At 41.8% G+C, this 27911-nt stretch overlaps 3 protein-coding genes across 3 annotated transcripts; 2 read left to right on the top strand and 1 right to left on the bottom strand.

Moving 5' to 3' along the window:
* The first annotated feature begins 264 nt into the window (after positions 1-264).
* Positions 265-1772, top strand: LOC105038453 (probable serine/threonine-protein kinase At1g01540). The gene has a single exon (XM_010914263.3). The coding sequence runs from the start codon at positions 492-494 to the stop codon at positions 1578-1580; it is 1089 nt and encodes a 362-aa protein (XP_010912565.2). The 5' UTR covers positions 265-491; the 3' UTR covers positions 1581-1772.
* A 12260-nt stretch (positions 1773-14032) lies between these two features.
* Positions 14033-19746, top strand: LOC140856472 (uncharacterized). Its single transcript, XM_073253827.1, has 4 exons — positions 14033-14242; positions 14526-14990; positions 15327-16529; positions 19648-19746. The coding sequence occupies exons 1-4, from the start codon at positions 14033-14035 to the stop codon at positions 19744-19746; spliced, it is 1977 nt and encodes a 658-aa protein (XP_073109928.1).
* Positions 19747-22563: 2817 nt separating this feature from the next.
* Positions 22564-24320, bottom strand: LOC105038366 (U-box domain-containing protein 25-like). The gene has a single exon (XM_010914155.4). It carries the CDS (start codon positions 24052-24054, stop codon positions 22819-22821), a length of 1236 nt encoding a protein of 411 aa, XP_010912457.3. The 5' UTR covers positions 24055-24320; the 3' UTR covers positions 22564-22818.
* Between the last annotated feature and the right edge of the window lie 3591 nt (positions 24321-27911).

The raw sequence follows: 27911 nt of genomic DNA on the forward strand, positions 1-27911 counted from the left end.
AATTACATAGTACATACGTTAGAGAAATTATCTGATAACAGTGCACCAAAATGGACGCATTGATGAATAAAATCTGCAAAAACTAGCGGTTGTGAATGACGGACCATATGGTACATGCAATATAAGGTGGGAAAAAAAAAAAAAAAGAGAAAAAACTCTACTACCTATGATTACTTCCCCACAACCACGTCATATATCACATGATCTGTCGCCAAAGATTGTAGAAATATACCATCCAAAAGGTAGAAAAGAGGAGGGCAGAGAGAAAATGAATGAGAAGAAAAGCCAACCCTGTTGACTCCAAGCGACGACCGCCAAACCAAAACTGACGCTGGACTAAGAATCACGAAACTTCCCCCCACCTCTCACTGTCCAATGGCATCTCCCTCTCCTTCCTCCTTACAATCAAAAACCCTCCCACCAAACCCCAATTCCAATCCTCCTCCTCCTCCTCCTCCTCCTCCTCCTAAGAAAGGATTCGGATTCCTGCCATGGACCCCCCCTTCCGGGCCCTGATCGCCACCGCAGCCGCCTTGTTAATAGTCGTTTCCCTCGTCTTCACCCTCCTCCACTTTCTCTGCCTCCGCCACTCGAAATCCCGATTCTGGTCACTGCCGCCTTCGCCCCCCATCCCGCTTCGCCGGCCCCCCGCCCCCTTCGTCGCTGCAGATGAGACCGCCTCCTTCGACCCATCCCTCGACCACATGTCCCTCAACGATCTCGCCGCCGCCACCAAGGGTTTCGCCGCCGACGCCATCATCGGCGATGGAAGCTTCGGGTTCGTCTACAAGGCCCGACTCTCCTCCGGCGCCATCGTCGCCGTCAAGCGCCTCTCCCCCGACGCCTTTCACGGCCTCCGTGAGTTCCGCGCGGAGATGGAGACCCTCGGCTGCGTCCGCCACCCCAAACTCGCCCGCATCCTGGGCTACTGCATCTCCGGCGCCGACCGCCTCCTCATCTACGAGTTCCTCGAGCGCGGCTCCCTCGACCACTGGCTCCACGAGTCCGACTCGGTCTCCTTCCCGCTCCCCTGGCCGATCCGAGTCCAGATCGTCCGCGGGGTCGCCGCCGGCCTCGCCTTCCTCCATGAGGGCTGCCAGCCCCGGATCATCCACCGCGACATCAAGTCCAGCAACGTCCTCCTGGACGCCGACTTCGGTGCGCGGATCGCCGACTTCGGCCTGGCGCGGCGCGTGGACGCGTCGCGGACGCACGTGTCGACGCAGGTGGCGGGGACGATGGGTTACATGCCGCCGGAGTATAAGGCGGGGCTGACGGCGGCGACGGTGGCCGTGGATGTCTACAGCTTCGGGGTGCTGATGGTGGAGGTGGCGGCGGGGGAGCGGCCGAATTTGCTCCGGCGAGGGGAGGACGGGAAGGAGGTGAGTCTGGTGGCGTGGGCAAGGAGGATGGTGGAGGAGGGGAGGGAGATGGAGGTGTTGGACGGGAAGATGGGGAAGGAAGAGGTGAGAGAGGAGGAGGTGAAGGGGTATTTTAAGGTGGCGTATAAGTGCACCGATGAGAGCTCAAGGAAGAGGCCTACCATGGGAGAGGTGGTCTCCCTATTGGATCACATTTAATTTGATTATTTCACTGGCACAGTATATATTGCTTTTTGCTTGTTATAATTTAATTATTTTTGGATCATGGTATATGTATATTTATATATGACACAGGTCATCTGGATAAAGGATTTGGATGAGTTCAAGCATGTATTGGTGTTCTTTGTTTGTGTGGAGATGGTAAATGGCCTGGACTTGGACTGTGCACAAGCAACCATGCAATGTTTTGTGTGTTGTTTCTCACTTGTAGATACTGAGTTTAGCTTGATCTGGCTTCCAAAAAAAAAGAATCTGGATTTGGCTTCATGATATCCTTTCTAACTTAACTCATTTGTTTCCCTATATATAAATAAGATGCGTTTGTGGATGACTAGGAAAAGAATGAAGGATTAGGCCTGTGAAACAAGTGAGCTGCATGTTTTTTGAGTAATTCGTGTCTTAGCTTGAAATTCAGCTCTAATTAGACTTGCTCAGATTGAGAATAGGTTGAGCTGGGGATAGGATTGGTTTGCTCGAGTTTGGCTAAATTTTGCTCAAAAATATGTATTATATATCATTTGAGTTTTTTCATAAATAAAATTAGTTTTATTATAAATTAAAAAAATAATTTATTTTATATTAAATATATATTTTTTCATCGTCTATAAAGTGAATTATCAAGTCCTGACTCCATCATAGCTTTGGACATCTCTCTGTTTCTTATTTCCAAAAGTGCTCCCATTTTTTTTCTTTTAGGAGAGAGCACAACATCATGACTCTAGCTATTTGGAGGCAGCCTTTTAGAGATGCATTGCAGTTGCAAGATTCTGGTTCTTCAGACCATTGGGACCTCGTGTTTCTCACATCTGGATTAAAACAATCTTTCTTCCAGATTGACTTGATTGCAAAACAAAATAAGCTGGGCTTGACTGAGATCAGTCAATACTCTGTTTTCGAGAGACGACGATTAGTGAAGTGTACCCATGCTATTCAACTCGAGTTTTGCTACGATATTTTTTTTAATAATATTTTATTATAAAAAATATTTAAGATATTTCATTATATTTTTTATATATTTTTTTATTTTTTAAAAATAATATTTTATTATATTTTATTTTTTTTCATATCTTCTCCTCGTCGCCACCAACCTCACCGTCGCCGCCTGCCTCCCCACTGCCACTCGCCTTCTTTTTCCTTCCGCTACTCAAACCACCACCTCTTCTCTGCCTCCGCCACTCGCCTTCCCATTGTCACACTGCTATCGTTCGGATCCGCCACCCTTTCATCCTCTGCTACTCGCGTTTCCATAGCCCCACCATTGCTGCTCGAGCCCGCCACCGCACATTGTCCCCATCCTCCTCCTTCGCCCACCTTTCCCGTCGTTGTCCGCCACCACCGCCCTCCTCCTCTATATCTCCTCCGCTCAGGCCACTTCAGGCCGTCGGAACTAGAACCAGAGGATGGAGCAGTCGGATCCAGAGAAGTAGGTGGCTACAGTGGTATGGTCGAGGCGACGGGGCTTGATTGGAGGTGGTCGAGGTGGTGGCGGCAGTCGAAGGTGAACGAGAAAAAAAGAGGGTCGAACGGGGTTTGATCGCACCGACCAGCAAAGGAGAAGTGGAGTGTGTGGGCGGGGCTTGATCGGCGGCCAGAGATCGAGAAGGAGATGATGGGGAAGAAGCAGTCGCAGTGGTTGGAAAGAGCAGAGGTGGGCAGGGCTTGATCGGCTGGTCAGAGATCGAAAAGAAGGTAGTTGAGGCAGCGAGGGAGGGGTGGGGCTTCATCAGTGGCGGTCAAGGTGGTGAGGGGAGAGGAGGCCGCGGTGGTCAAAGGCAATGGAGAAAAAATAGGGAAGGAAAGGGAAAGAAAGAACGAGACGGAACTTCCAAAATAATTGATTATCAAAAATATCCCAAAACTTCTAATTATTTGTAGGACCGGTCAATTTTTGATTTTCAAATCACCTCCATAATTTGAATTATTTACCGCATCAACCATACACATGATTGATTAAAATTGATTGTGGATGGATAAATCAGTGCCATTTATCCTGAATCAGACAGGTAGAAAAAAATTTATAATAAAAAGATTAAAAAAGGTTTTGAAGTACTGTAGCAAAACCTATTCAATTGAGAGCTCATCTCCTTGATTTTGAACCTTAAACAGCATCTGCAGCATAAAGTTTCAGTAACTTAGACAAATCAAGGGCTCTCGTTGATCGACAAACAACTCTATCATGTGATTTAACAAGTGTTGCATGGATTTGAAATGAGAAGAGACAATTATAATTATTGTGGACCTATATCTCGGCCTCGGTTATCACATCTTCAGCTTCGATCGAGCTATAAAAGATTAATACTTATCAGATTACGGATAAACTTCAGATATGAAGATCGTCTAGCATGACTTAATGAGTTAGCAGTAGTACCTACTTCTCAGCTCAATTCTGATTCTCCTCATCCTTGGACAACCTACCATAGCTCATACACAACTAACTAATCTCAAACAACCTAGGGTCAACATGTGCTCCATAGTCTCTAAAATCTCAGCCCCGGACGATCTATTATAGATCGTCCGTAGCCAAGTTAAGTTTCTTGCTGCCATATTCATCTCTCCCTTTCAAATTGGAAAAGTTCAGATAGAATGAAATTCCTCCGCGATCGAATCTTCCATAAAAAAAAAATATCTTATCCGAATCAATCTAGACACCAAATTCGGAAAGCTACTCAAACTTTGAGATAGATACGACTCCAACTCCTCTTCTATAAATAAAGGAGCTCCGAGACCCTCAAAGTAAGCTTTCGATTTCTTACTCTCTCCTCTCATTATTTTTCATCTCCTAACTTGAGCGTCGGAGGGTCTTCACTGGAGAACCCCCCGGTGAGGACTTTTTGTAGGTATTCAAATGGAGCTCCAACAATAATTTCTTCCTCGATCATTTTCACTTCGGTAGTTGACCTCAAGCGGAGAGATCAGGAGCAATACTTGGTGCTAGAGAAAAATTCCCTTGACTGATTTCAAGGTCCTATTTTAAGAAGAGAGAGTTCACCACCAGACACCATGAGGATGCAAAGGGGCGCATCGAACGCTGATGAACACTTAATTTAAGTCACTAGAGACATTAAATATTATGGTAATTGACGTTATTTTATAAGATTTTGATGCTCTCTAATCTATTTTGCAGGTAATTAGGAGTTTGGGTTCATACGATTCAAATTGGACTCAAATCAGATCAGATTTGAGTGAATTAAACAACCAGCTCCTATTCTAGTATGAACGTGACTTAAAGATCAAAGGTCAAGAAGCAATCTCTCCAATCAAGAACCAAAATTAGAAGATAAATGGAACTAAGTGTGAATACGACTTAAATATCAAGGGTTTAGATTAAAAGATCACTCTTCATGAAGATCTAAGTGTGAATGCAACTTATTGATCAATGGAGGAGAAGCAATATGAAGATCCAAAGATCCTTATTCATACTCCCACCTCTCTTTTCATCAAACCCTAGCTTTCTCTTTATAAATATACCCCAGCCCTCCTTTCTCAATACATCAGCCCCCTTATGGGGTTCTTCATCTTTTTCCCTCTCTCTCCCTCCTCTCCTCCATCAAAGCTCCTCTCTTTCTCTCTCCTATCAAGCCAATGCCTAAGTTTCTCTCCAAGTTGTTGTCTCCATCTCTCCTTCTTTTTTTTTCATAAGTCTAGGGGAGGTACTAACCCTAGCATGCCTTCCATCAGATCTAGGAGAGATCCTAATCCTAGTACCACTATCTTTTCCTTCTACATATCCTCTTCCATCTACCTTTCTTCTTTAGAGTTCCTGTACCAAGCCTTCCAACCATCCTGCCACTGTCTGCAAGGAGGAAGATGAAAGGATTTAAGGAAGCACATCACCATCGAGCGCAGCCAGAAGATCAACTTGGTTTAGTTATTTTGTACTATAATTTTATTTCTTTTTTTTTATGTATGCTTCTTTATTTGATTAATAAAAAATAATTTTTTTATAATTTCTATGCTTCTTTCTTAGTTTTTTGTAATCTATTATTTTTTTCTTTTATATTTTCGAAACAATCAAGTAAGATCTCTGTAGATACGATCCCGACTCACCCTATCTATAGAGTAGTGAGTAGGTTTAATTTTGGTGTGCTACGACACACATCAAATTTTGACGCCGTTGTCAGAGATCTTGACATGATTATTTTAAAAAAAAATCAAAAAAATCTATAAAATAATAAAAAAAATATTTTATTATTTTTTAGATTTTTATTTCTTGCTTTAGATTGCTTGACTGCCTTAGATACTTTACTGCGTTATATTTCTAGTTGATTATTTTATTTTTTTACACTCTTATTTTTCATAATTTATTTTATTGATTGATAAATTATTTTTATTATTAATTAATTTATTTTAATTACTTAATTATCTTCTATTTATTTTTTAAAAATTTTTATCTTATATTGCTTTTCATGATAGATTTACTGCTCTTTAGCTAGATTATTTTATTTACATGCATAAATTTTTTTTTTGCTTTCTATAGCCTAGTGATTTACTGCATTCTATAGCTTAGAATAATTTACTACTTTATATAATTAATAATTTTTTATTTTTTAAATAGATTAGACTCCTTATCTTTTATTTAGATTATATAGTTACTTTTTATTTTTAACTGTGAGATTACCTTATTTACATAGTTAAGTAGTTATTTTATTTATTACTGCTCATTATTCCTAGTGATTTACTGCTTTCCATAGCTTAGAATAATTTATTATCCTAAAAGTAGATTTAATTTGTTACTTTATTTATAGGTTACTTACTTATCTTTTAATTTTAGTATTATTTACTTTCCATTTAATTAGATCCACTAGATCTTCTCATACCTAATTAATCTAATTTAAAACTTATCTCTTATTCTTTTTTGCTTAAAGATAACATAATATAAAAAGAATACAAAGATACCACATAACACTTAACTAATATGAATAAACTAATTAAATCTTAAAAACTACTTAACATATTTGGAAATCTTTTTTTTTTTGCATTACATATTTTCATAAAATACTTTAAGGGCACTTAACCCAATTAAACAAGATAAGGTGGGAATTTGATCATCCTTTTTTGATCCATAAATCACAATTCTGTATTTGCATTGACCTGAGCCTCTAACTTAAAATTAATTAGACATTGGCTCCTAAGAACTCTCGAGCTTAATAGGATAAGGAACCCTAAGAGTTGGACTGGGTTAAGGTTGGTCAGTTTAATTGGTGTCTAGTAAAGTGGTTCAAAGATTACATATCGAAGGAAGGTGGTTCATTAATTGGTTCCGTTAGCTGATCTGACCAACTTAGTTTGTGTCTAAGAAAAGCAACGGAGGGACTCCAACCAACCTTATATTTATTTAGCTAATTGAGTGGCTAGCCTTTTACTTGGAGTGTTCGAATGTGACTTTGACAGTTAGGAGCTGTCTAGATCTAGATTAACCCCAGGATAGAATTGGTTTGATTGTATTACTTATTTAAAAAATAAAAAATAAAAATAATTAAAAATAATCTTTGCATCTATCATCTCTAGGTCTAGGGCTCTCTTAGGGTTAGGGTTCTCATCTTTAGAACTTCTCTCTTTCTTCCTCTTCTCTTCTTCTTCTTCTCTCCCTCTTCCTTAAAAAAAATCAGAAAGGGATTGTTCTGATCTAGACCTCTTGAAATCAATCAGAATAATTCGATAAATTAGATCTGTGCTAGGAATATGGATTTCTGTAGTAGAGAGGATGAGTTGTCTCATAAATTAGATCCGTACTAGCTATTAGACACTCTCTTTTTACATCTTTTTTTTCTGCACAACAAGTTGAATGCCTAACCATGCATCAATTTTTTGAGTTTAGGTATGAATATGTTCATCAAGATCAAATCCAAATAGCCTACGAATCAGAAAATAATCTATTTTTTAATGACTACAATCTAGGTTGGGGGTTCAACCAAATTTTGCATGGAACCAAACCCAGTGGGTACCTCAGCAACACAAGAATCTATGTTGGTACAAGCATCCTATTATGACTTGCCCTATTCACGATATCAGTCTTCTCCAACTATTTATGGCTCATCATTTGAAGAAAAGATTTTGCAAGTACTAGATAGGATTGAAAGCACCAATCAGCTCCTTCACTCCTCTATGCAATCCTTAGTTGAACTAAAAATTCAAGTCAATCAATCAGTACTTACAATCAATAGAGAGGAGGAAAGAGAGCTACTTAATCAGTCGAGAGTAACCCAGAGGAACAATACCTGGCTAGAAATTTTAATGTCTCTGTAATTTTTTTTGAACAATCGATTATGACTCTCAGAAATGAAATAGTCCTAGAACAACTCTGCACAACCAAAACGACCAATACAAATAATTTGACTAATACAGAAATATCTAGAGAAAAATTCAAATGGTGGGACGAACCAATTCCACCATCATTCTACTTACACATGGTCTCATTCTTAAGTATCCTAGAATCATCCATTTCTTATAATAGGAAAGGAGGACAAATTGATGAAATAGAATTAATTAAGACTTTCCAAGGATCACAAATAAATAACATAATAGAGGAAGTTACCCCTACAATTCTCTTCCAGAATTTTTTAGATCCCTATTTAGCTCACTTCGGAGTGGATGACTTTGATGTCGATGGATATATCACAAAATAAATGATCTAGTCAATATGCCCTATCCTACAACCACCCTACTTTGGATAAAAAAATATGAGCCATCACCTAACCCCCCAATAGCTCTCTTGTTAGAATCACCATCTGTTCTAGAACTAAAGCCACTTTCTGATGCACCTACTGACACCCTTCTAGTGATCCCTAATTAGGAAGCCCAACTTGTAGGTATTCTAAAAGCACATAAAGAAGCTGTTGGATGGGATATCTCTGAAATGAGAGACGATGATATTGAGATTTTTATGATTGATTTTTTTTATTTTTGGCACTACTTTTCAGGACTGTCTCCAAAATCTTTCTATGATGTTAAAACGATGTATGGAGATAGATTTAATGTTAATTTAAAAAAAGTACCATGCTATAGATTGGAAAGAGATAATGTTGAAATATGTCATATCCGAGACAAAAATTAGAGCAGATCAGGTTATAATTGAAGAAATTCTTAAACTTTCATCCCTAATCTTGGTTCAACAAACACAATACCTTCCCGATCATCAAAAAAATTATGAAAATATTGTTAGTTCCTGGAATTGCATACTTGCTCAATACATTCTATTGGTCCGGGCTAATCATCATAGAACACTCTACAAATATTTTTCTACTATGATGACAAGGCCTCCTGATTGGTCCTATCCTTTTGACTCTTTAAGGGATGTACCCAAGTTAGTTATAGGTGGGACTCTCTTATAGTTTCTGACTGAAGGTGTTAAACTTAATATTTGTTGGGAGGTAACCCAGCTTATAATTTTTTATTTATTTATTTTTATTTCATAGAAATCTCTGAGAAAGATAACTAGCCAAGTTGAATCTCTATAGTGGAGTGGATGAGTAATGCTACTAGCTAAAGTTGGGGGGAGAGCCACGTTCACATCAGCTGAAATCAAGAATACATCACACCCAACAATGAAGGATCTCTCAACAATGAATGCGCACATTAAACTCAAGTGGTATCCTTCCTTGTTATATTTTATTATGGTTTTCTTCTTGCATTGGAGACAATGAAAATTAAGTTGGAAGGAAGAATAATTAATTTAATTAAGTCTTCGAGTATAGTCAGAAATAATTAGTTTTGTGTATCCAAATTTTATCTCGATTTAGAGTTAATCAGGCACCCTAATCAATGAGTGATTAACAATCTAGATAATTTTAGAGATACTGAATGATAAATTATTAAGAAAATCCAATGAATGGTAGGACTTAGACTAGACCAAATTTTGAAGTATTTTCAGAACCCTCTTTCGACCATTTCAATGAAGAATCTGCTTCATAGGGGTAAAGGTGGAAAGGTCAAGATATATAAATTTTTTTTACTGTAAAAAAAAAGAAGATAAAAAAATGATTTAGCATTGTCTCATTGAGTAACTGGGCCCCTTCGCCTAAATAAGCATTATAGTTCGCGTCAAAAGATGGGGATGCTAAAAGACTGTTATAGAGTCTGTTTCATCTTGTAGCTTTCTTTGGACTCGAGTCAGTAAGTTGGAGGGGTATTCTACATCTAATATCCTAAAACTAACTGGTTTGAGAGTCATTGGCTGAAAGCTTGTTACAAGAGTCAGCTAGAAGGCTCAAGAGGCTAAGACATTGTACTAGATTCTTTTTGAAAAAAAAAGATAATAAAGAGACTAAATTATAAAAAGATAATAAATCTTGCTCACATTAAGTTAGAAGATTTAAAGAGTATAGTGGAGAGTTGGAGAAAGAAAATCTCTAAAATTTTTATGGCTAATACTTAACCACTAGTTGGATCGAATTGATAATTTAATAAAGTATCTCTTTAATGGTCTAGTCAGATATCAGCTACCATTAGGAATGTCCAAGATAACTTTCGACTCAAGGATAATTTGATACACAATGCTAATGTATCTATTTTACTTGAGGATGAGTAAAGTTCAAGTTGGGGGGTGTGATGAACACTTAATTTAAATCACTAGAGATATTAAATATTGTAGTAATTGATATTATTTTATTAGATTTTGATGCTCTCTAATCTATTTTTGCAGGTAATTGGGAGTTTGGATTCAAACGATTCAAATTGGATTCAAATCGGATCAGATTTGAGTGAACCAGACAACCAGCTCCTATTCTAGTGTGAACGTGACTTGAAGATCAAAGATCAAGAAGCAACCTCTCCAATCAAGGATCCAGATTAAAAGATAAATGGAAACAAGTGTGAACACGACTTAAATCTCAAGGGTTCAGAAGAAAAGATCACTCTTCATGAAGATTTAAGTATGAATGCGACTTATTGATCAACGGAGGAGAAGCAATATGAAGATCTAAGGGTCCTTATTCATGCTCCCACCTCTCTTTTCATCAATCTCTAGCCTCCTCTCCATAAATATACCCCATCCCTCCTTTCTCAATATATCAGCCTCCTTGTGGGGTTCTTCATCTTCTCTTCTCTCTCTTCCTCCTTCTTTCCTTCATCAAAGCTCCTCCCTTTCTCTCTTCCCATCAAGCCAATACCTAAGTTTCTCTCCAAGCTACTGCCCCCATCTCTCCTTCTTTCTTTTCCATAAGTCTAGGGGAGGTACTAATCCTAGCATGCCTTCCATCAAATCTAAGAGAGGTCCTAATCCTAGTGCCACTATCTTTCTCTTCCACATATTCTCTTCTATCTATCTTTCTTTTTTGAAGTTCCTGTACCAAACCTTCCAGCCATCCTATCGCTATCTACATGGAGAAAGACGAAAGGATTTAAGGAAGCACATTACCATCGAGCGCAGCTAGAAGATCAACTTGGTTTAGTTATTTTGTATCGTAATTTTATTTCTTTTTCTTTATGTATGCTTCTTTATTTGATTAATAAAAAATAATTTTATTATAATTTTCATACTTCTTTATTATTTTTTTGCAATCTATTATTCTTTTTTTTTATATTTTCAAAACAATCAACTAAGATCCCTATGGATACGATCCCGACTCACCCTATCTATATAGTAGTGAGTAGGTTTAATTTTGGTATACTACAACACGCATCAAATGCATCACAATGCTCCAATGGTAGGCAGGCCAACAACATCCCACTGACTAATGCACCACTGCCACCGATCTAGGAGAATCCATGCCAGCAGCACCGATTTCTTAAGATCAATACAATAGCCTCATCCAGCAGGTGCAAGCACTTTTGGCTATGGTGAGAGGGATGCAGCAGAACAGTGAATCTTGTCTTGCCCTTAAAAATTCAAAGCCAGTCAAAGAAAGATCAATGACATAGCCCAAGGATGGGAGCCAGTCATCATAGCCATCCTGGTAGTCCACTCTGCCACAGACCTAAGCGGTCACCATCCCGATCTCGAGAAAAATTTGACTCTAGATTATGTTTCTCCTCGATGTCGTCCAACATGGGAGGACGACTTGGAAAAGAGGTTCCAAGAGAAGCAACAACGGATTAACACGCTATAGGCATCGAGGCAGCCAGATGATGACTTAGGATTCAACGTCGATCCACCATTCACACAAAAGATTATGAACGAACCTCTGCCACCTTGGTTCAAGATGCCCTAGATGGAGCCGTACGATGGAACCGCTGACTCCGTGGATTATTTGAAAAACTTCAGATCTTTTATGCTCCTGCAAGGGGCAATGACATGACTCTTTGCCAAGCTTTTTCCTTAACTCTGAGGAAGACTTCTCGCCACTGGTATTTGAACCTGCAATCGAACACGATGGACTCCTTCCATCAATTAAATCGACTGTTCATCGTGCACTTTGTCGGCAGTCGCTGATAGTGCCGTAACTCAGATTTTCTGATCAGCATAAAGCAGAAGGAGAATGAACCTCTTCAAGACTATATTAATTGCTTCAATGCCGCGACCTTGGAGGTGCAGAACTTAGATCAGTCCGTGGCGATGACCGCATTAAAGGATGGGCTTCTTCAGAATGACCTCCTCTTCTTGCTCAAACTAAACTACTCAAAGAACTTTGCTGAAATGCTGAAACAGATGGAGAGGTATGCTTAAGTCGAAGAAGCTTGGGATCGGCAAGGGGACAGCCTCGGTGGAGGATCATAGCAGAACGTCGGGCAAAAGAAGAAGAAAGATTATTGATGAGTACAGCATTGATGCACGGAGCCAAAACCTTGTTGTTCTCAAACCCCACCTCGAAACAATCGATCTAGATCCCCTACAGCACCTCGTTGATCCAGGGTCCTCACTCCTAATATCATCACCCGACTCCAGATGCAAGGGGACGAACTAGACACACTCATGATGGGGTGATAAAAAAACTAATCTACAAGATGAGGTAGCCGAGCAAGCAAGGGACGAAGGTGGGGTCAACGATAGTTCGGCTTCAACCAAGCAACTGAGCGAAACTTCCAAGTGCTAGAGCTCTCTTACAACAATAGAAACGGTAAAAGCAAAAGTTATGGTGGTCCTATTTATAGAATGCCTGGACGGCTCCGATTTATTATCGATTTACCTCTCCCAGTCGATGTACAAATGGCAGTCTCCGATTGATCAAAACATGGCTCTCATGGATTCGACAAACCAACGATTCAGATTTGAAGATGGTTCTCTTTAGGAAGTCGATCATCGACACGTGTCAACAAAGGATAACTTGACGAGATCAATCTAGACCTCGGACTGGTACTCTCTTCGATCAGCCTATTGAAAGTTGAGCTTTGAGAGTGGAGGACATCTGTTGTGGACCTATACCTCGACCTTGGCTGTCACATCCTCGGCTTCGATCGAGCTATGAAAGATTAATACTTGTCAAATTATGGATAAATGGCAGATATGAAGATCGTTTGGCATGACCTATCAAGTTAGCAGCAGTACCTACTTCTCGATCCAATTTTGATTCTCCTCGTCCTTGGACGACCTACCATTGCTCGTATACAATCGATAAATTTCAAACAATCTAGGGTCAACGCGTGCTCCATGGTCTCTAGAATCTCGACCCCGGACGATCTTGATGTGCACCATCATGAAGAAAGAGATGATCACATGCCATATATGGATCCAAGAGCCAAATTGATGATTTTGCTCACGTGCGTAGAAGCATGATGTGGTGCGAATCAGATTTGACAGGAATTTGAAAGAAATTATTGCTTGAAAAAAGGATCAAGTTTAGAAGCTTGTTTTGTTCTTCCTAATTCACCATGATCTCCAGCCACCATCATTTCCATAATAGCAAGACGCAATCAAGGTTGTTTTGTTCTTCCTAATTCACCATGATCTCCAGCCACCATCATTTTCATAGTAGCAAGATGCAGCTAAAGTTATTTTGTTCTTCCTAATTCACCATGATCTCCAGCCACCATCATTTTCATAGTAGCAAGATACGGCCACTATCATTTTTTTTGTAGCAAGATATAGCCACCATCATTTCTATGATAGTCAAATTCTGTTATTTTCTTTCATTTACTGAATTTATCTTATGTTCCCTCTCTTATCTATATAAAGGGAGGCGACCTATATATTCAATTCAGATTTCAATGAATGAAAATGAGTATTGCTGATTTCTCTTATCTAACCCCTGTGTGTTAGTGGTGAGTTATAAACCCTAGAACTTATCACTCATATTCTTCTTTTCTTGAGTGTGGCGTTCTATCCCTTTGTGATCTGATTGTGGCGATTTTCTTATCAATCAGATTTCAAAGGTTTCTTTTTTTTTCTCTTTTTCTGTGCTCCAACCTTTATTCTTACCTACATAAAATAGTTATTTAGGCCTGGACACATCAGTTTGGTATCAGAGCCTGAGGGAGTGTTTGACATCCAAATCATGTCTGGAGGAGACGAGGCCCCTGTCATTCCTAGAGGTATGAGTTTGGAATAAGCTCAGATTATGGGGCTCCAGCGGCGTCAAGAAGAGATGATGGAGCAACTTAATCGCCTAACAAAGCGTTTGAGTGGTTGGCAACACTTCCCCCACCACTACAGCGGCATGGCCATCCAGCACCACGACGAGTTGATCGTAATGATGAAGAGGAGTATGATGAACCCGGAGATGATGATGGTGTGGAGGAACACCCATGGCAAAGACGGCAGTAAAGAAGTTTGGGAGACAATATTAAGATGAGGATCCCATCCTTTAAATTAACCAGCTCACCCGAAGAATATCTGGAATGGGTGCAACATGTGGAGAAGATCTTTGAATGTCAAGACTATTCTGAGATAAAAAATATAAACTTGCTGTACTTGAATTCACTGATTATGCTAATCTTTGGTGGGAGAATGTGAAAGCTCAGCGTAGGAGGGATGGAGAAGAGGAGATCCGAAACTGGAGGCTTATGAAGCAGATCATGGAGAAGTGATTTGTCCCTCAATATTATAAGCAGGAGCTGTACATCAAGTTACAAAGCTTGAGACAAGGGAGGATGTGTGTTGAGGATTATATCAAAGAATTTGAGATGTTGATGATGAGATGCGATTTGCGAGAACCTCAAGAACAGACCATTGCAAGGTTCTTAGGAGGCTTGAATAAGGAGATTGCTGATACGGTGGAGTTGCAATCTTATGTGTTCCTTGACGATGTGATCAAACTTGCTGTTAAAGTGGAGAGACAGTGCAAGCGTGGTGCAAGTAAGCCAAGTAAGACTACCAACTCATCTTCCTTATCACCATGGTCCGTCCCTAAGGTGGTGCCAAAACAAGTCGAAAAAGGTGATTCTAGCAAGCAAGTCACAGATGCGGCCAAAGAAAAAGAGGTGGGGAATTCACAACCTCTCAAACGAAGTCGAGATATTAAGTATTTCAAGTGTCTTGGTTACGGTCATATAGCCTCTGAATGTCCAAACAAGAAGGTGATGTTCATTTGGGAGTCACAAGAAGAAATTGAAAGTGAAGATGAGGCTATTTTGGAAGAGGTAAAAGAAGATTATATGGAGTTTGCAGATGAAGGAGAGCTGTTGGTTATTCATCGCAACCTGAACCTACAAGCCAAAGTGGATGATGAGCAGCGCGAAAATATCTTCCATACCAAGTGCACCATCCATGATAAGGTATGTGGTGTTATCATTGATGGAGGTAGCTATACCAATGTGGCTTCTACTATTTTGATAGAAAAACTTAATTTGGTGACTATGAAGCATCCCCGTCCCTATAGATTGTAATGGCTTACTGACGATGGTGATATGAAGGTTACAAAGCAGGTTGTAGTACCTTTCTCTATTAGCAAGTCCTACAAAGATGAGGTTGTTTGTGATGTGGTTCCTATGAAAGCCAGCCATCTTCTTTTGGGAAGGCCTTGGCAGTACGATCGGAGGGCTATTCATGACGGCTTCAAAAACACCTATTCATTTGCCAAGAATGGAAAGAATATAGTGTTGGCACCACTTAGCCCGCAACAGGTCCAGAAGGATCAGCTTGTGATTGAAAAGGGCAAGAAAGAGAACCTATTTGCCAACAAGGGGGAAGTGAAGCGAGTTTTGACTAACCATGAAATTATTTTTGTTCTTGTAGCTAAGCAGGTTCCAAGTGAAGAAGTCTCCCTTCCACCGCAAATGAAGGAGATCTTAGAGGAATTTACAGATGTGTTCCCGGAAGAATTACCAAAAGGATTGCCACCAATCAGAGGGATCGAGCATCAGATTGATCTCATTCCAGGATTTGCCCTACCAAATAGACCAGCCTATAGATGCAATCCCGAGGAGGCCAAGGAGTTGCAGCGGCAAGTTGCGGATCTTTTGGAGAAGGGTTATGTAAGAGAGTCTATGAGCCCATGTTCAGTACCAGCTCTGTTGGTACCAAAGAAGGATGGATCTATGCGGATGTGCATGGATAGTAGGGCGATAAACAAGATCATAATAAAATATCGCTATCCAATCCCGCGATTGGACGATATGCTTGATGAGTTGCATGGAGCTAAGGACTTTTCAAAAATAGACCTTAGGAGCGGATACCATCAGATTCGCATGAAGGAAGGTGATGAATGGAAGACCGCATTCAAGACCAAGTTTGGATTGTATGAGTGGACGGTCATGCCATTTGGCTTGTCCAACGCACCTAGCACATTCATGAGATTGATGAATCATGTGCTGCGTAAGTTCATTGGTGATTTTGTGGTTGTATATTTTGATGATATTCTAATTTTTAGCAGAAATCAGGAAGAGCATATGGAGCACCTCAGGGGTGTTTTTGAGGTTCTGCGACAAGAGAAGCTATATGGCAACCTCAAAAAGTGTCATTTTTGTCAGGATCGCATAGTCTTTCTTGGCTATGTTGTGTCACAACATGGAGTGGAAGTTGATGAGGAAAAGGTGAAAGCGATCAAGGAGTGGCCTGTTCCTACTAATGTATCTGAAGTAAGGAGCTTTCATGGCCTAGCATCCTTTTTATCGGAGGTTTGTAAGGAACTTCAGCACTATTCTTGCTCCTATCACTGAATGCATCAAGAAAAGAGGAGAATTCAAATGGACTGAAGCAGCCCAAAGGAGCTTCGAGTTGATCAAGGAGAAGTTGAGTTCAGCACCCATTCTAGCTCTACCCGATTTTTTTAAGACTTTTGAGGTAGAATGTGATGCCTCCGGTGTGGGCATTGGAGCTGTTCTGATGCAAGAAGGGCGTCCCATAGCATATTTCAGTGAGAAGTTGAATGGTGTAAGCTTGAGCTACTCTGTCTATGACAAGGAGTTCTACGCTCTGATTCGGGCTTTGGAGACTTGGCAACATTATTTATTGCCAAAGGAGTTCGTCATCCATACTGATCATGAGTCTTTGAAGCATTTGAAAGGATAAAGCAAGCTGAATCATAGACATGCCAAGTGGATGAAATTCTTGAAAACCTTTCCTTATGTGATCAAATATAAAAAAGAAAATATTAATATCGTGGCTGATGTACTTTCCAAGAGGTATGCTTTGATTTCATTGCTTAATGCTAAACTAATGGGATTTGAGTTTATTATAGATCGATACAAGGACGAACCAAAATTTACAAATATTTATGAAGAGTACGAGAAAGGAGCTGTAAATGGCTATTACATGCATGACGGATATTTGTTTAAGTCAGGTCGGCTGTGCATTCCTAACAGTTCCATTCGAGAGCTTTTGATGAGAGAAGCTCATAGTGGTGGATTGGCGGGTCATTTTGGAGAGAAGAAAATATTAAAGGATAGTTTGGATGATGAGGAAGACTTGGATTTGAGGGCAAATCCTACTCAACAAGGGAGAAATGATGTGCACCATCGTGAAGAAAGAGATGATCACATGTCATATATGAATCCAAGAGCCAAATTGATGATTTTGCTCACGTGCGTAGAAGCATGATGTGGTGCGAATCAGATTTGGCAGGAATTTGAAAGAAATTATTGCTTGAAAAAAGGGCCGAGTTTAGAAGCTTGTTTTGTTCTTCATAATTCACTATGATCTCCAGCCACCATCATTTTCATAATAGCAAGACGTAATCAGGATTGTTTTGTTCTTCCTAATTCACCATGATCTCCAGCCACCACCATTTCTATAGTAGCAAGATACAGCCAAAGTTATTTTATTCTTCCTAATTCACCATGATCTCCAGCCACCATCATTTCCATAGTAGCAAGATACGGCCATTATCATTTCTTTTGTAGCAAGATATAGCCACCATCATTTCTATGATAGTCAAATTCTGTTATTTCCTTCCATTTACTGAATTTATCTTATGTTCCCTCTCTTATCTATATAAAGGGAGGCGACCTATGTATTCAATTCAGATTTCAATGAATGAAAATGAGTGTTACTGATTTCTCTTATCTAACCCCTGTGTGTTAGTGGCGAGTTATAAACCCTAGAACTTATCACTCATATTCTTCTTTTCTTGAGTGTGGCGTTCTATCCCTTTGTGATCTGATTGTGGCGATTTTCTTATCAATCAGATTTCAAAGGTTTCTTTTTTTTTTTTCTCTCTTTTTCTGTGCTCCAACCTTTATTCTTACCTACACAAGATAGTTATTTAGGCCTGGGCACATCAGATCTATTATAGATCGTCCGTAGCGGAGCTAAGTTTCTTGCTGCTAGATTCGTCTCTCCCTTTCAAATTGAAAACGTTCAGATAGAATGAAATTTCTTCACGATCGAGTCTCCCATAAAAAAGGAATATCTTATTCGAATCAATCTACACACCAAATCCAAAAAGCTACTCTGACTCTGACTCCGAGACGAATACGATTTTAACTCCTCTCCTATAAATAAAGGGGCTCCAGAACCCTCAAAGTAAGCTTTCGATTCTCTGCTCTCTCCTCTTATTGTTCTTCATATCTTAATTTGATCGTCGGAGGGTCTTCATCGGAGAATTTTTCGATGAGGACTTTTTGCAGGTATTCAGGTGGAGCTCCAGCAATAATTTTTTCTTCGGTCATCTCCACTTCGGCAGTCGATCTCAAATGGAGAGATCAGGAGCAACAATAATACATACATACATATAGATACTATATACATGCAGGTATGTATGCTGCAAAAAAAGAAAATAAGGAGGAGGAATGAATACATCGAAGAGCTTGGGTGCTGACACAATGATCTTGGAAGGCAACTCCTGGACAATGATATCTTAGTTCTTTGCTATTGCGGAGCCCTCAGTTGGTAATTATCCTCTACTAGTCGTTGCTCGAAGATTCATTTTGTATTGCTCATATTGCCTGGCTATTCATATTTATAAGAAAAAAAATAATACTGTTGATTGGATGACATTAGCTAAATATACTAAAAATATGTTTTGGATAGTAGGAGCTAAAATTTTGCATTGACTTCATGTTTTGATCATATCAGATGTTTTTGGATGTATTTATATAAGAGCTATTTAGTAGCTAGCTTCAAAAAAAAAAAAAAACTGAGGTGAGGCAATTTTGTACAATTTATGATGGTGAGATTAAAAAAGCAAACAAATAATAGTTTGAGCCGGTTTTGACAGACACAATTAGGCCAAACCGGTATATGATCGGTCCAAGACTGGACCAACCTCCATGTAATAAGGAAAAATCTGACGGCTTAAGCACTCTACATAGCTGATTGTGGGCTGGGGTTGGGCACATAAAATGTCAACTTTTAAATAATCTGGTCCAAAGCTTGAATAAAAATGGATATAGTTGGGGTCAAAGGTCTGGCCCACGATCAACTCAGGTGCGGAGACACGAAAATTGAGTGGGAAAAGTACGTTATTTTCTCCGCATTCTATTAAAAAAAAAAAAAGGAAAGGACAAACACCCTGCACTGAAAAGCCTAATTTTGGTACACTTAATCTTATTTATTTGTTTTTTATTTATTATTTTTTGTTTTTGTGTAAAAACAATGCCCAAGTCAAAAGTGACGCACGATGTTTGTTGTACAGGATGTGACTGCCAACAGGCAGGAGATAGGGTCCGTTTTACTCCTTCGCACATACCGGAGGAACAGGATGGCCAATGCATTCTCATTAGCTTCGCTTCATCTTTCTACATTAATAGTATTAATTTGTTCTTGTAACCGGGTGAATTCCTAATATTGCTACAGATATACTCCATTAGTCTGGTAAACTTGTTTCTGAACGAGACTTGGGTCTTGTTGCTGCCGGCAACTAGCCTGACGCTGGAGCTGATGAATCCAGAATAGATAGAGTTTGATCTAGAGTGCTAAAAAAGGACTTATAAATTAAATTTTTTATTAAAATTATTTTGATGAAATCTTTCGATGTTCAAGTCAATCACCAAAGAGCAATGAAAAGAAGAAAATTTGATCAGAGAGCTTACCCAGAGATTTTTTATTATTTTTGAAAATACAAATAAGAGAGGCAAAGTGAATCATGCTACTTCTACCTTATCTAGCCAAGATGAGCTGTTATCCATTAATTTTGGGGCATATATAACATATGAAGTAGATAAAATAAGTATTCTGATGCATAATTCCCGCTACGAATTTCAGATTATCATCTCGACTTGGTGCTAACCAAGCCGACCAAGTCATCATGTTGCCAAGGTTCTGATATCGTCGGTCTAAATCGAGATACACTGCTATCCCATATTAGGTCTATGGGTTGGCACTTTTCTCCTCATTACGTGCATTATAAAGTTTTTAGTAGCATTGCCACCATACTTCTCAAGTTTCATATTTGCCCGAGAGTTCCTCCATGCTTTAGTAAAAATAATACATGTTTATGTGGACATGCGCACATATGCAACTCCAAAGGAATTCTTCTTATTGGTTGATTTGGATCAAGTAGAAAGTAGATTATCCATGGACAAAAACGGTAAGCTTGGACACTGACAGTTTACTAAGCATTTATTTTGTCAAAAGACTACTCGATAATTACCCATGCAGATGCCAATAACTGAAAAAATAACTTATAAGTGGTCAATTAATTCACTGATGTATTACTTCACTAAAAAGGAGGTAATTTGAGATATTTTCAGAAGTCAACACTATAACATGTTTGTGGGACTAAAATCTTAGAAAAGGATGCAAGTTAGCAATAGTGGAGCAATTTATTGAGTCGTGGCACTTTAGTCCCCAAGAAAAGTAGGAAATAGGAAATACATTATATATATATATATAAAACTGTGGATGGTGGTCCCGAGTTCTTATCCCCATCCTTATTTTGGCTTAAGGTCCCAATTCCGTGGGACAAATCACAAACTAATCAGTGGGCTAAATGGCTTCCCATTGGTGGAGAATGCATGGGGACCATCTGCAAAAGTGAAGTTGATCTCCATCAACTTCCCCCTAATAAATGACCCCCACAGACCACATTAGACAAAAAGGATGGAAAAGGACAAAGGCGGCTCTCTCATTTCATGTGTTGGCCACTGGACTTGATCTTAGATTGGCCAAGCCATGTGATATTATGGTTCAATCCATCTTCATGTGATGACCACCACAACCATGATTCAAGCCAACAACTAACCATGCCCTTCCCTTCTCTCTCTACCTCTCCCTCTTTTGCCATCTTCCTTCTTGCCAGGCTATAATTCCCAATTTGGATTGACCAAGACAAATTGCATTCAAAGACAACGAAGGAAACCCCACTCCCATCCTTCTCAAAAGTTTGCCCCAGATGTAGGCAGGCAATCACAGGCACCAGTTCAGCACCCAAGCAAACACTTGTCCCTTCTTCCACAGCATATCAGACCTTTAGTGATGGCAGATGCAGCTGGAATTACTTTTGCTGGGCAGTAGTTTCTTTGGTCTTCAGTTTTTATTGGGGTCTTTGACCCCCCATGTACCAAAAAAAATAAAAAAAAACACTTGTGAACTAAAAGGAGTGGAAGAATCCTTCTTATCTTTTCCTTTGCGCATCTCCATCACGGCATTATCTGAGCAACCCAGCTTTTAAGGGTTTGTCTTGCTGTTTCTCTTTCCTGAGTTCGGCTCATGGTATAGAAATGTAGTTTACTCATCCAGTTTCCTTTGTAGATGATTGAGAAAAACAATAAAAAAAAAAAATCTCTAAACCTTCTCATCCTATCCAATTCTATTCATAGTTATCAAAATAGTCCACATTGAATCTAAAAATTCTTCTGGATCAGTAGAAAGCATAGGATAAATTCTTTCATTAAACATTTTGGTCCAGAAAGCCCTGTGGCTTCCATCATGTCTACTGGGGCCCTTTTATATGATCAACCACGCAATATGATTATGTCCATCAGAGCTCTTTTTCATAAGTAGGCAATGCAGCTAATTCTTATTTCCTTTTCTGATATTTTCAGGTTCATCTGGGATCATAATTTAGACATCTTAGATCAAAATTTAATTTTATTTTTAGAAAAAAGAGAAGAAAAGTTTGTGTGTTACAAGTGCTTTGGAAATTTTGCTCTAGTCTGCAATGCCCTTCTCTATGTCACCAATGATTTCTGTACACAAATTCCGACTCGACATCGTTTAACTTAAACTTCTATCATCATTTTGTTGTGAGAAATCTTTAAATTATATTATAACATGATTTGGCAAATAATGGTTCATCCATAAATTCATGGTACGTTTGTCACCCACTCATGCTCTATATTCATTGATCTCCATTAATGCTGCTTCCTGCTCATGGACTTAAATTTATTGTTGATCCTAACTGGCTAACCATAACAGCTACCTGCAGCTAATTGAAAAGCTTATTTAAGAACACACAAAAAGATATATCTAGGGATTGGGATAGAGAAAGTTTACCTACCCTCAACATGACTGACCTTAGTCAGAGTCAAAAAGGCAGGGAAATAATGAAACACAACTCCCTCCCTAAAATCTAAAGAAAGAATAACATTCCATTCTGCAGCTACCAGGCAAAGTAGAACAGCTTTTCTTCTACTTTTTCTGTCCATTGTGTACTTAACTCCCAACCCAAAAAAAAAAAAAACTATAGAAAATAGCATCCCAATTGAAGTCATGTTACCTATCCATCCTTTCCAAATCAAAATCCATACATACAAAACCATACATACACTCTTCACATCCCAGGCCATCCATTCAACAATCCAAACACTACTCTTATGTCCACATATCCCACATCCCAAACTCACCACTCACCCCACTCTCATCTCTGCTCCATCTCTCTTTACCCCCATTGATTAATGGAAATAAGGAATTATATGGACTTAATTATCTCAAAATTAACAAAGAAAGAAAGAAAGAAAGAAGAAATTAATTGTGGATTAATAGAGCTGGGGTCAGAGAATGGAACAGTGGCAATAGAGTAAAGCTTTAGAAAGGCTGTAGGAAGTCGTCGGAGTTGGCGATGGAGTCGTGGTGGGGCCACGCCGACCGGAGAAGCTTAAGGAGGAGCTGAGCCTTTCTCTTGGCGCGGTCCGAACACCCCCCTTGCACCATTAGGAGGAGTTGAGTCACCAACCCGGCCCCCACAGCCTCCCTCTGGAGCCACTCTGACCCTCCTACAACCGCCACCAGCGCCCCCGCCGCGTGCTCCGCCGCCCTCTCCGACGCCTTCCCCGCCATCGCCCTCACCAGCGCCACCACCGCCGCCGCCCCTCCCCCCGCCCCAGCCACCACCGCCTCCCTCCCACCCTCTGTCCGGCACAGCAGCTCCACCGTCGCCAGTGCCCGCTCCGCGTCCCCGCGCTCAGCCGCCAGCTCCCCGATCCGCCCCACCACCGCCGCCGCCGCCCCCGCAGCCACCGCCCGCCCCCGGTTCTCCTTCGCCAGGCAGAGGGAGAACAGCCCCCGGATCCCCGCCCGCACAGCCCGCGCACTACTCCCCTTCTCTTCCAAAAGCCCCACAAGCCCCTCCATCACCCCCTCCGTTGCCCCCACCGCCGCCCGCGCCCCCGCCGCCACCGCCTCCAACACCGCAGCCGCACTGATCCGCGCCTCCATCGCTGGGTGCTCCCTCATTACCTCCACCAATCTCCTCAACCTCTCGGGCCGTCCCGCTACCTCCGCGCTCTCCCCTTCCGTCAGAGAGCACATCGCCAGCACCCCCATCGCCTCCAGCCCCAGATCCGGATGCGGATCCTCGAACGCGATCTCGATCAACGCCGATCGGGTCTCGTGGGTGGAGATCACCGCCCGATTCTTATCGCTCTCCTGCGCGAGCGAACGTAGCCGCCGGAGTGCGGCGGAGCGGGTGCCGTGCTCGCCGGCGGAGGCCTGGGAGACGAGGAGCCGGACGAGGCTCGGATCGGCCGGTTGCTTCGGGGTCGGGATCCGCTCCACCCCGAGTGAGCGGTGAGCGACGCACCACTCCTGGATGAGGCGGCGCAGAGTGTGATTCGGTATAAGAGTAAAGTCGGTGAGCGGCGTCCGGGTGACGGGACACGTCGTGTTCCCGGTCGCCACCCACGACTCGATGCTCGGCCGGTCATAGGTTTGGCCCGTGCACACGGTGACAGGATCCCGCATCAGCTCCAGCGAGATCGGGCACCGGAAGTGGTACGGTACCGTCACCCCCTCCAGATCCAACGGCGCCACGCTCCCCGGCATCCCGCCTCACTTCACAAACTGTTCCCCGGTAACCTCTCTCTGTCTCTCTCTACCCCTCTCTTTAGAAATCAATCGACCTATCCGATAGTTAGCTCCGGTCTCTGGGGTGTCAACAAGGCGTGGGCTGGCGCCTCTTATCGGGCGCTTCACACGTGCGGGTAGCTGGCCTCGCTCGGGGGTCCAGCCTTCCCAAAATAGCCCTTTCGGGTTGGGCCTCCCCAGAGCGACGGTCACATGTGCCATGTGTAATCGCGCTGTAACCATCCCACTCCCGTTACCATCACCCTACTGAAATTGTGGGAATATTTGTTGGGGGGAGTTGGGGGAACGTCGGCCCCGTGGGATGCTTCCTCCTTCAAGGAAGGTCCACTGATCCAATGGTTGTCCTTTCCACGACTGGCCAGCTCGTGCCCCGGCGGGGTTTCGTGCGTCCCCAATGTGCCCAGTTCGAGTATATCAGGGCCGTCCATCGGTGAATGCTCGCGTCTCTAGGTATGTTGGGAAGATTGCGATGGGTGGGTCAAAGGGTATCGAGGGTGGGCGGTCAAACATCGGGGGGAGGGTACGACCGGGAGATGGGCGGGTCCCTGGTGTCTACGAACCACCGGGCCTCTTTATTCGGGCGCGGGACGAGCCGGCTCCCTAGCCTCGGGGTACAAATATTCTGTGAAGACCACGCCATCGACCTTCCTCTGCTGTTACCCTTGTACGGCGTACACCCGTATCACCCAATCAATGGTCTGCACGCGTCTTAAGGTCCTGCGTTGCAGTGTGGGACCCATCGGAGGATCTGGTATTTGGTGCGAGTTCTAATCGTACGATATTACCGCAAAGCAACGTGCCGACGCAGGCTGTTCACGAAAGGTTTTCAAATCGTCGACACGTGGGCCGCGGAATGGGATGGGGCTCACACGGGTGACGTGTCGCGTAGTACAAGCGCAAGCGTGCGGAGATGGGGGGACCACCGGGGGGTGTGTTCCCGGTCAACCCGGCAGCGATGCCGGGGGCAGCCAGTCCTCCGCCCGCCTTGCTACCCGTGCACGTGCCAGACCAAGGCCGCACGTGTTCCCAGCTGGCTCACCTCCCCCGCCCAGCTTTGACCAACGACCGCCTCGGGTTCGGGTTACGGTACGGAATTCCTCGCAGGGAAAGGCAAATGACTATAATGCGCCACAGGATCCTTGTGCGCTCCTCGAATTCTAGCCGTCCGATCATGTGATTTGGTGGCTGATGGCCTATCCGTCGGCCGTGAATTTTTGCGGCTGGTGTCTGTCTGTGCGTGAGTCATCCGGACGGATGTCTATCCAATTGTAGCACGTGAGGAGTGGAGGGTAGGGTGTGAACGTGATACGTGAAGCACCAGACTCCTAGCCAGCATGAGAGTACGCGAGCTCAATGCGAGGAAGGTTCCCGGAAGACTATGCTAAAAACGTGCATTGCTTAGAAATTTGTTCCTCCCATGAAATTATTGATATATTATCATTCCCTATTCAAATATGAAAAATATGCAGTGGAAATGACTCTTATATCATATCAAAAGCATATCAAACAAGAATGACTTCTAAATTGTTTATTCCTCTCTCAACCATCATTTAGGTAGGTTTGGACATGCACTATCTTTGGGCACAGAAAGCATCGTGCTTTAAAAAAATTCGTTCTAAAATTTAATTAAAAATAGATATAATTTAAGCTTGAGATCTGTCGGGATAACTAAATCTGTTTATCTTTGGTTCACACTCGGTATCCGACATCTTCCGATTCAACATCGGTATCCGATTCTTCGTTGGATAACTGATGTTAGATCGATTGACCCAATTTATCGCGGAATACTTCAATTGGTCACAAGAGTCCATGATTCGATTTACCGACAAATTATCGATATCTGACTACTCATCACACCGACAACCTCTCGATATCTCAAAACTTGAAGAAAGATCGATCGTCTGTCAGTTCCTCTCTTAATTTTTTGATTATTAGTTGATAACTCATGGAAAGTAATCAACACAATCCGACATCCAGTCGGTCAATCGATATCTATCATGCTATCGATGACTTTGACATGAAATATAAGGGGCCGATCGCCCAATCGATATATCAGCTGTACCAACTTCTAGTTCGCATATGAGTATCATCGACCCCTGGTCGGCATCTCAAAAACAACCACCGCAAAGTACGTGTAATGGCCACATTTTATGATGATTAGTGGGCATTAACTGCCCACTCCACGATCATATAATGTCGGGATAAGCGGGACCCCACATGCTTAATCATTTTCAAACATTTCCAACAACTCATCTATAAAAGGAAGATAAGAGAACAGCGATGGTAAGCCCGTTCTCAGTACTAACACTATGCCAAATTTATTTTTCAACTTTGTTCGACCACTCTCCACTAACTTAAGTATCGAAGGATCCTCATCGAGCAACATTTCGATCAGTGGATTTTTTTTTGCAGGTAATCCTTGATCAAAACCAGACGCACACAAAGATTGACCGTAACAAATTAGTGCGCTGGATAAGGAAGAAGAAGCAAGAATTTTGCAACCATGGCAAAGACAAGAGCGTAATTCTCCACTGCTTCTGCTAGGAAGTCTTCTACCAAAAAGACTGTCTGCCACCACTGATAGAGCCCAGTACCTTACGTCTGGTTATTACTGTAGATGCGCAGCAATTCACTGCCATGATGTAGCAGGATACAACCTTGATGGAGGTGGTGCATAGCCTCCAACAACAATAACAACAACAGCAACCAGCAGCAGAAGAACCAGTGCCGAGTACAGTGCCATCCAGGCACAGTCATCGCATTTTGCGACAATCTCCTTCTCCACCCCTGGAATGACAACATGCTCGATGGTCTCATGTTGAGCTTTCACAATCTCGACACTTCCATCATACCGACTATCGGGAGCAGTTGTCTCGTTCTTCTTTCCATCATAATGCAAAGAAGGGGAAGAGGCCTTGCTCGCCTCCAAGTTCCTCACCATCAAGTTCTTTTGGGGAAGATTCAACTTTTGAAGTCTCACAGCAATAGCAACTAGACGGCTACAAGTGCAAGCTCAAAGGAAATGACCATCGACTCACTCAGATCCAGGTCGATAGTCGAAGATTTTTTGATGATTTCGGTATCCATACCACACCACCGTTCACCCAACACATCATGGACGAACCCATTCCGACTCGCTTCAAAATGCTCCAGATGGAGCCATACAATGGCTCCACCGACTCCATCGACCATCTAGAGAGCTACAAAGCTCTTATGATGATTCAGGAGATAACCAATACCCTCCTATGTATAACCTTTCTAGTGACACTTCGGAAGGTAGTTCGAGTTTGGTACTTCAGACTTGGTCCAAGGAGCATTAGCTCCTTTGACCAACTTAGTCAACAGTTCGCGGTACATTTCCGCACCAGCAGGAAGCTACCGTGTACCTCAGGAAGCTTCTTCTCAATCAAACAACGAGAGAGAGAATTGATTATTTGGAGCGCTTCAATGCCATCATCTTGGACATCTATGACCTGAATCAGGATATGGCGATGGCAGCTGTTATCCAGGGATTACGTAGTTCGTGCTTTACTCCCTGGATAAAACAGCTCCCAAATCATACTCTGAATTTCTTGCACGGGCTCAGAAGTATATCCTTGTCGATGAAGCTGCCACTACCCGATGAGATGGAGAGGGTAAAGGAGCTTCAAAGAAGAAGAAGACCGAAAGAGGATCATTTCAAAAATGAATTGAGAAGGAACTTTCTCGACAATCGACTTTAAGATCGAGGAGCCCAGCCTACAAATATGATAGCAATACTCCACTCTTGGCTCCTCGATCTCAGATTGTCATGGAGATTGAGAAAGAAAACTACT

Source organism: Elaeis guineensis, chromosome 1 (assembly GCF_000442705.2).
Source record: "Elaeis guineensis isolate ETL-2024a chromosome 1, EG11, whole genome shotgun sequence".
NCBI classification, from domain to species: domain Eukaryota; kingdom Viridiplantae; phylum Streptophyta; class Magnoliopsida; order Arecales; family Arecaceae; genus Elaeis; species Elaeis guineensis.

Coding starts and splice junctions, on each gene's coding strand:
- LOC140856472 (XM_073253827.1), top strand. CDS start 14,033: ATGGGGCTCCAGCGGCGTCAAGAAGAGATGATGGAGCAACTTAATCGC. Junction 14,243..14,525: donor GCAAAGACGGCAGTAAAGAA/GTTTGGGAGACA, acceptor TATTATAAGCAG/GAGCTGTACATCAAGTTACA. Junction 16,530..19,647: donor TAGCATCCTTTTTATCGGAG/GTTTGTAAGGAA, acceptor ATATTGCTACAG/ATATACTCCATTAGTCTGGT.
- LOC105038453 (XM_010914263.3), top strand. CDS start 492: ATGGACCCCCCCTTCCGGGCCCTGATCGCCACCGCAGCCGCCTTGTTA.
- LOC105038366 (XM_010914155.4), bottom strand. CDS start 24,054: ATGCCGGGGAGCGTGGCGCCGTTGGATCTGGAGGGGGTGACGGTACCG.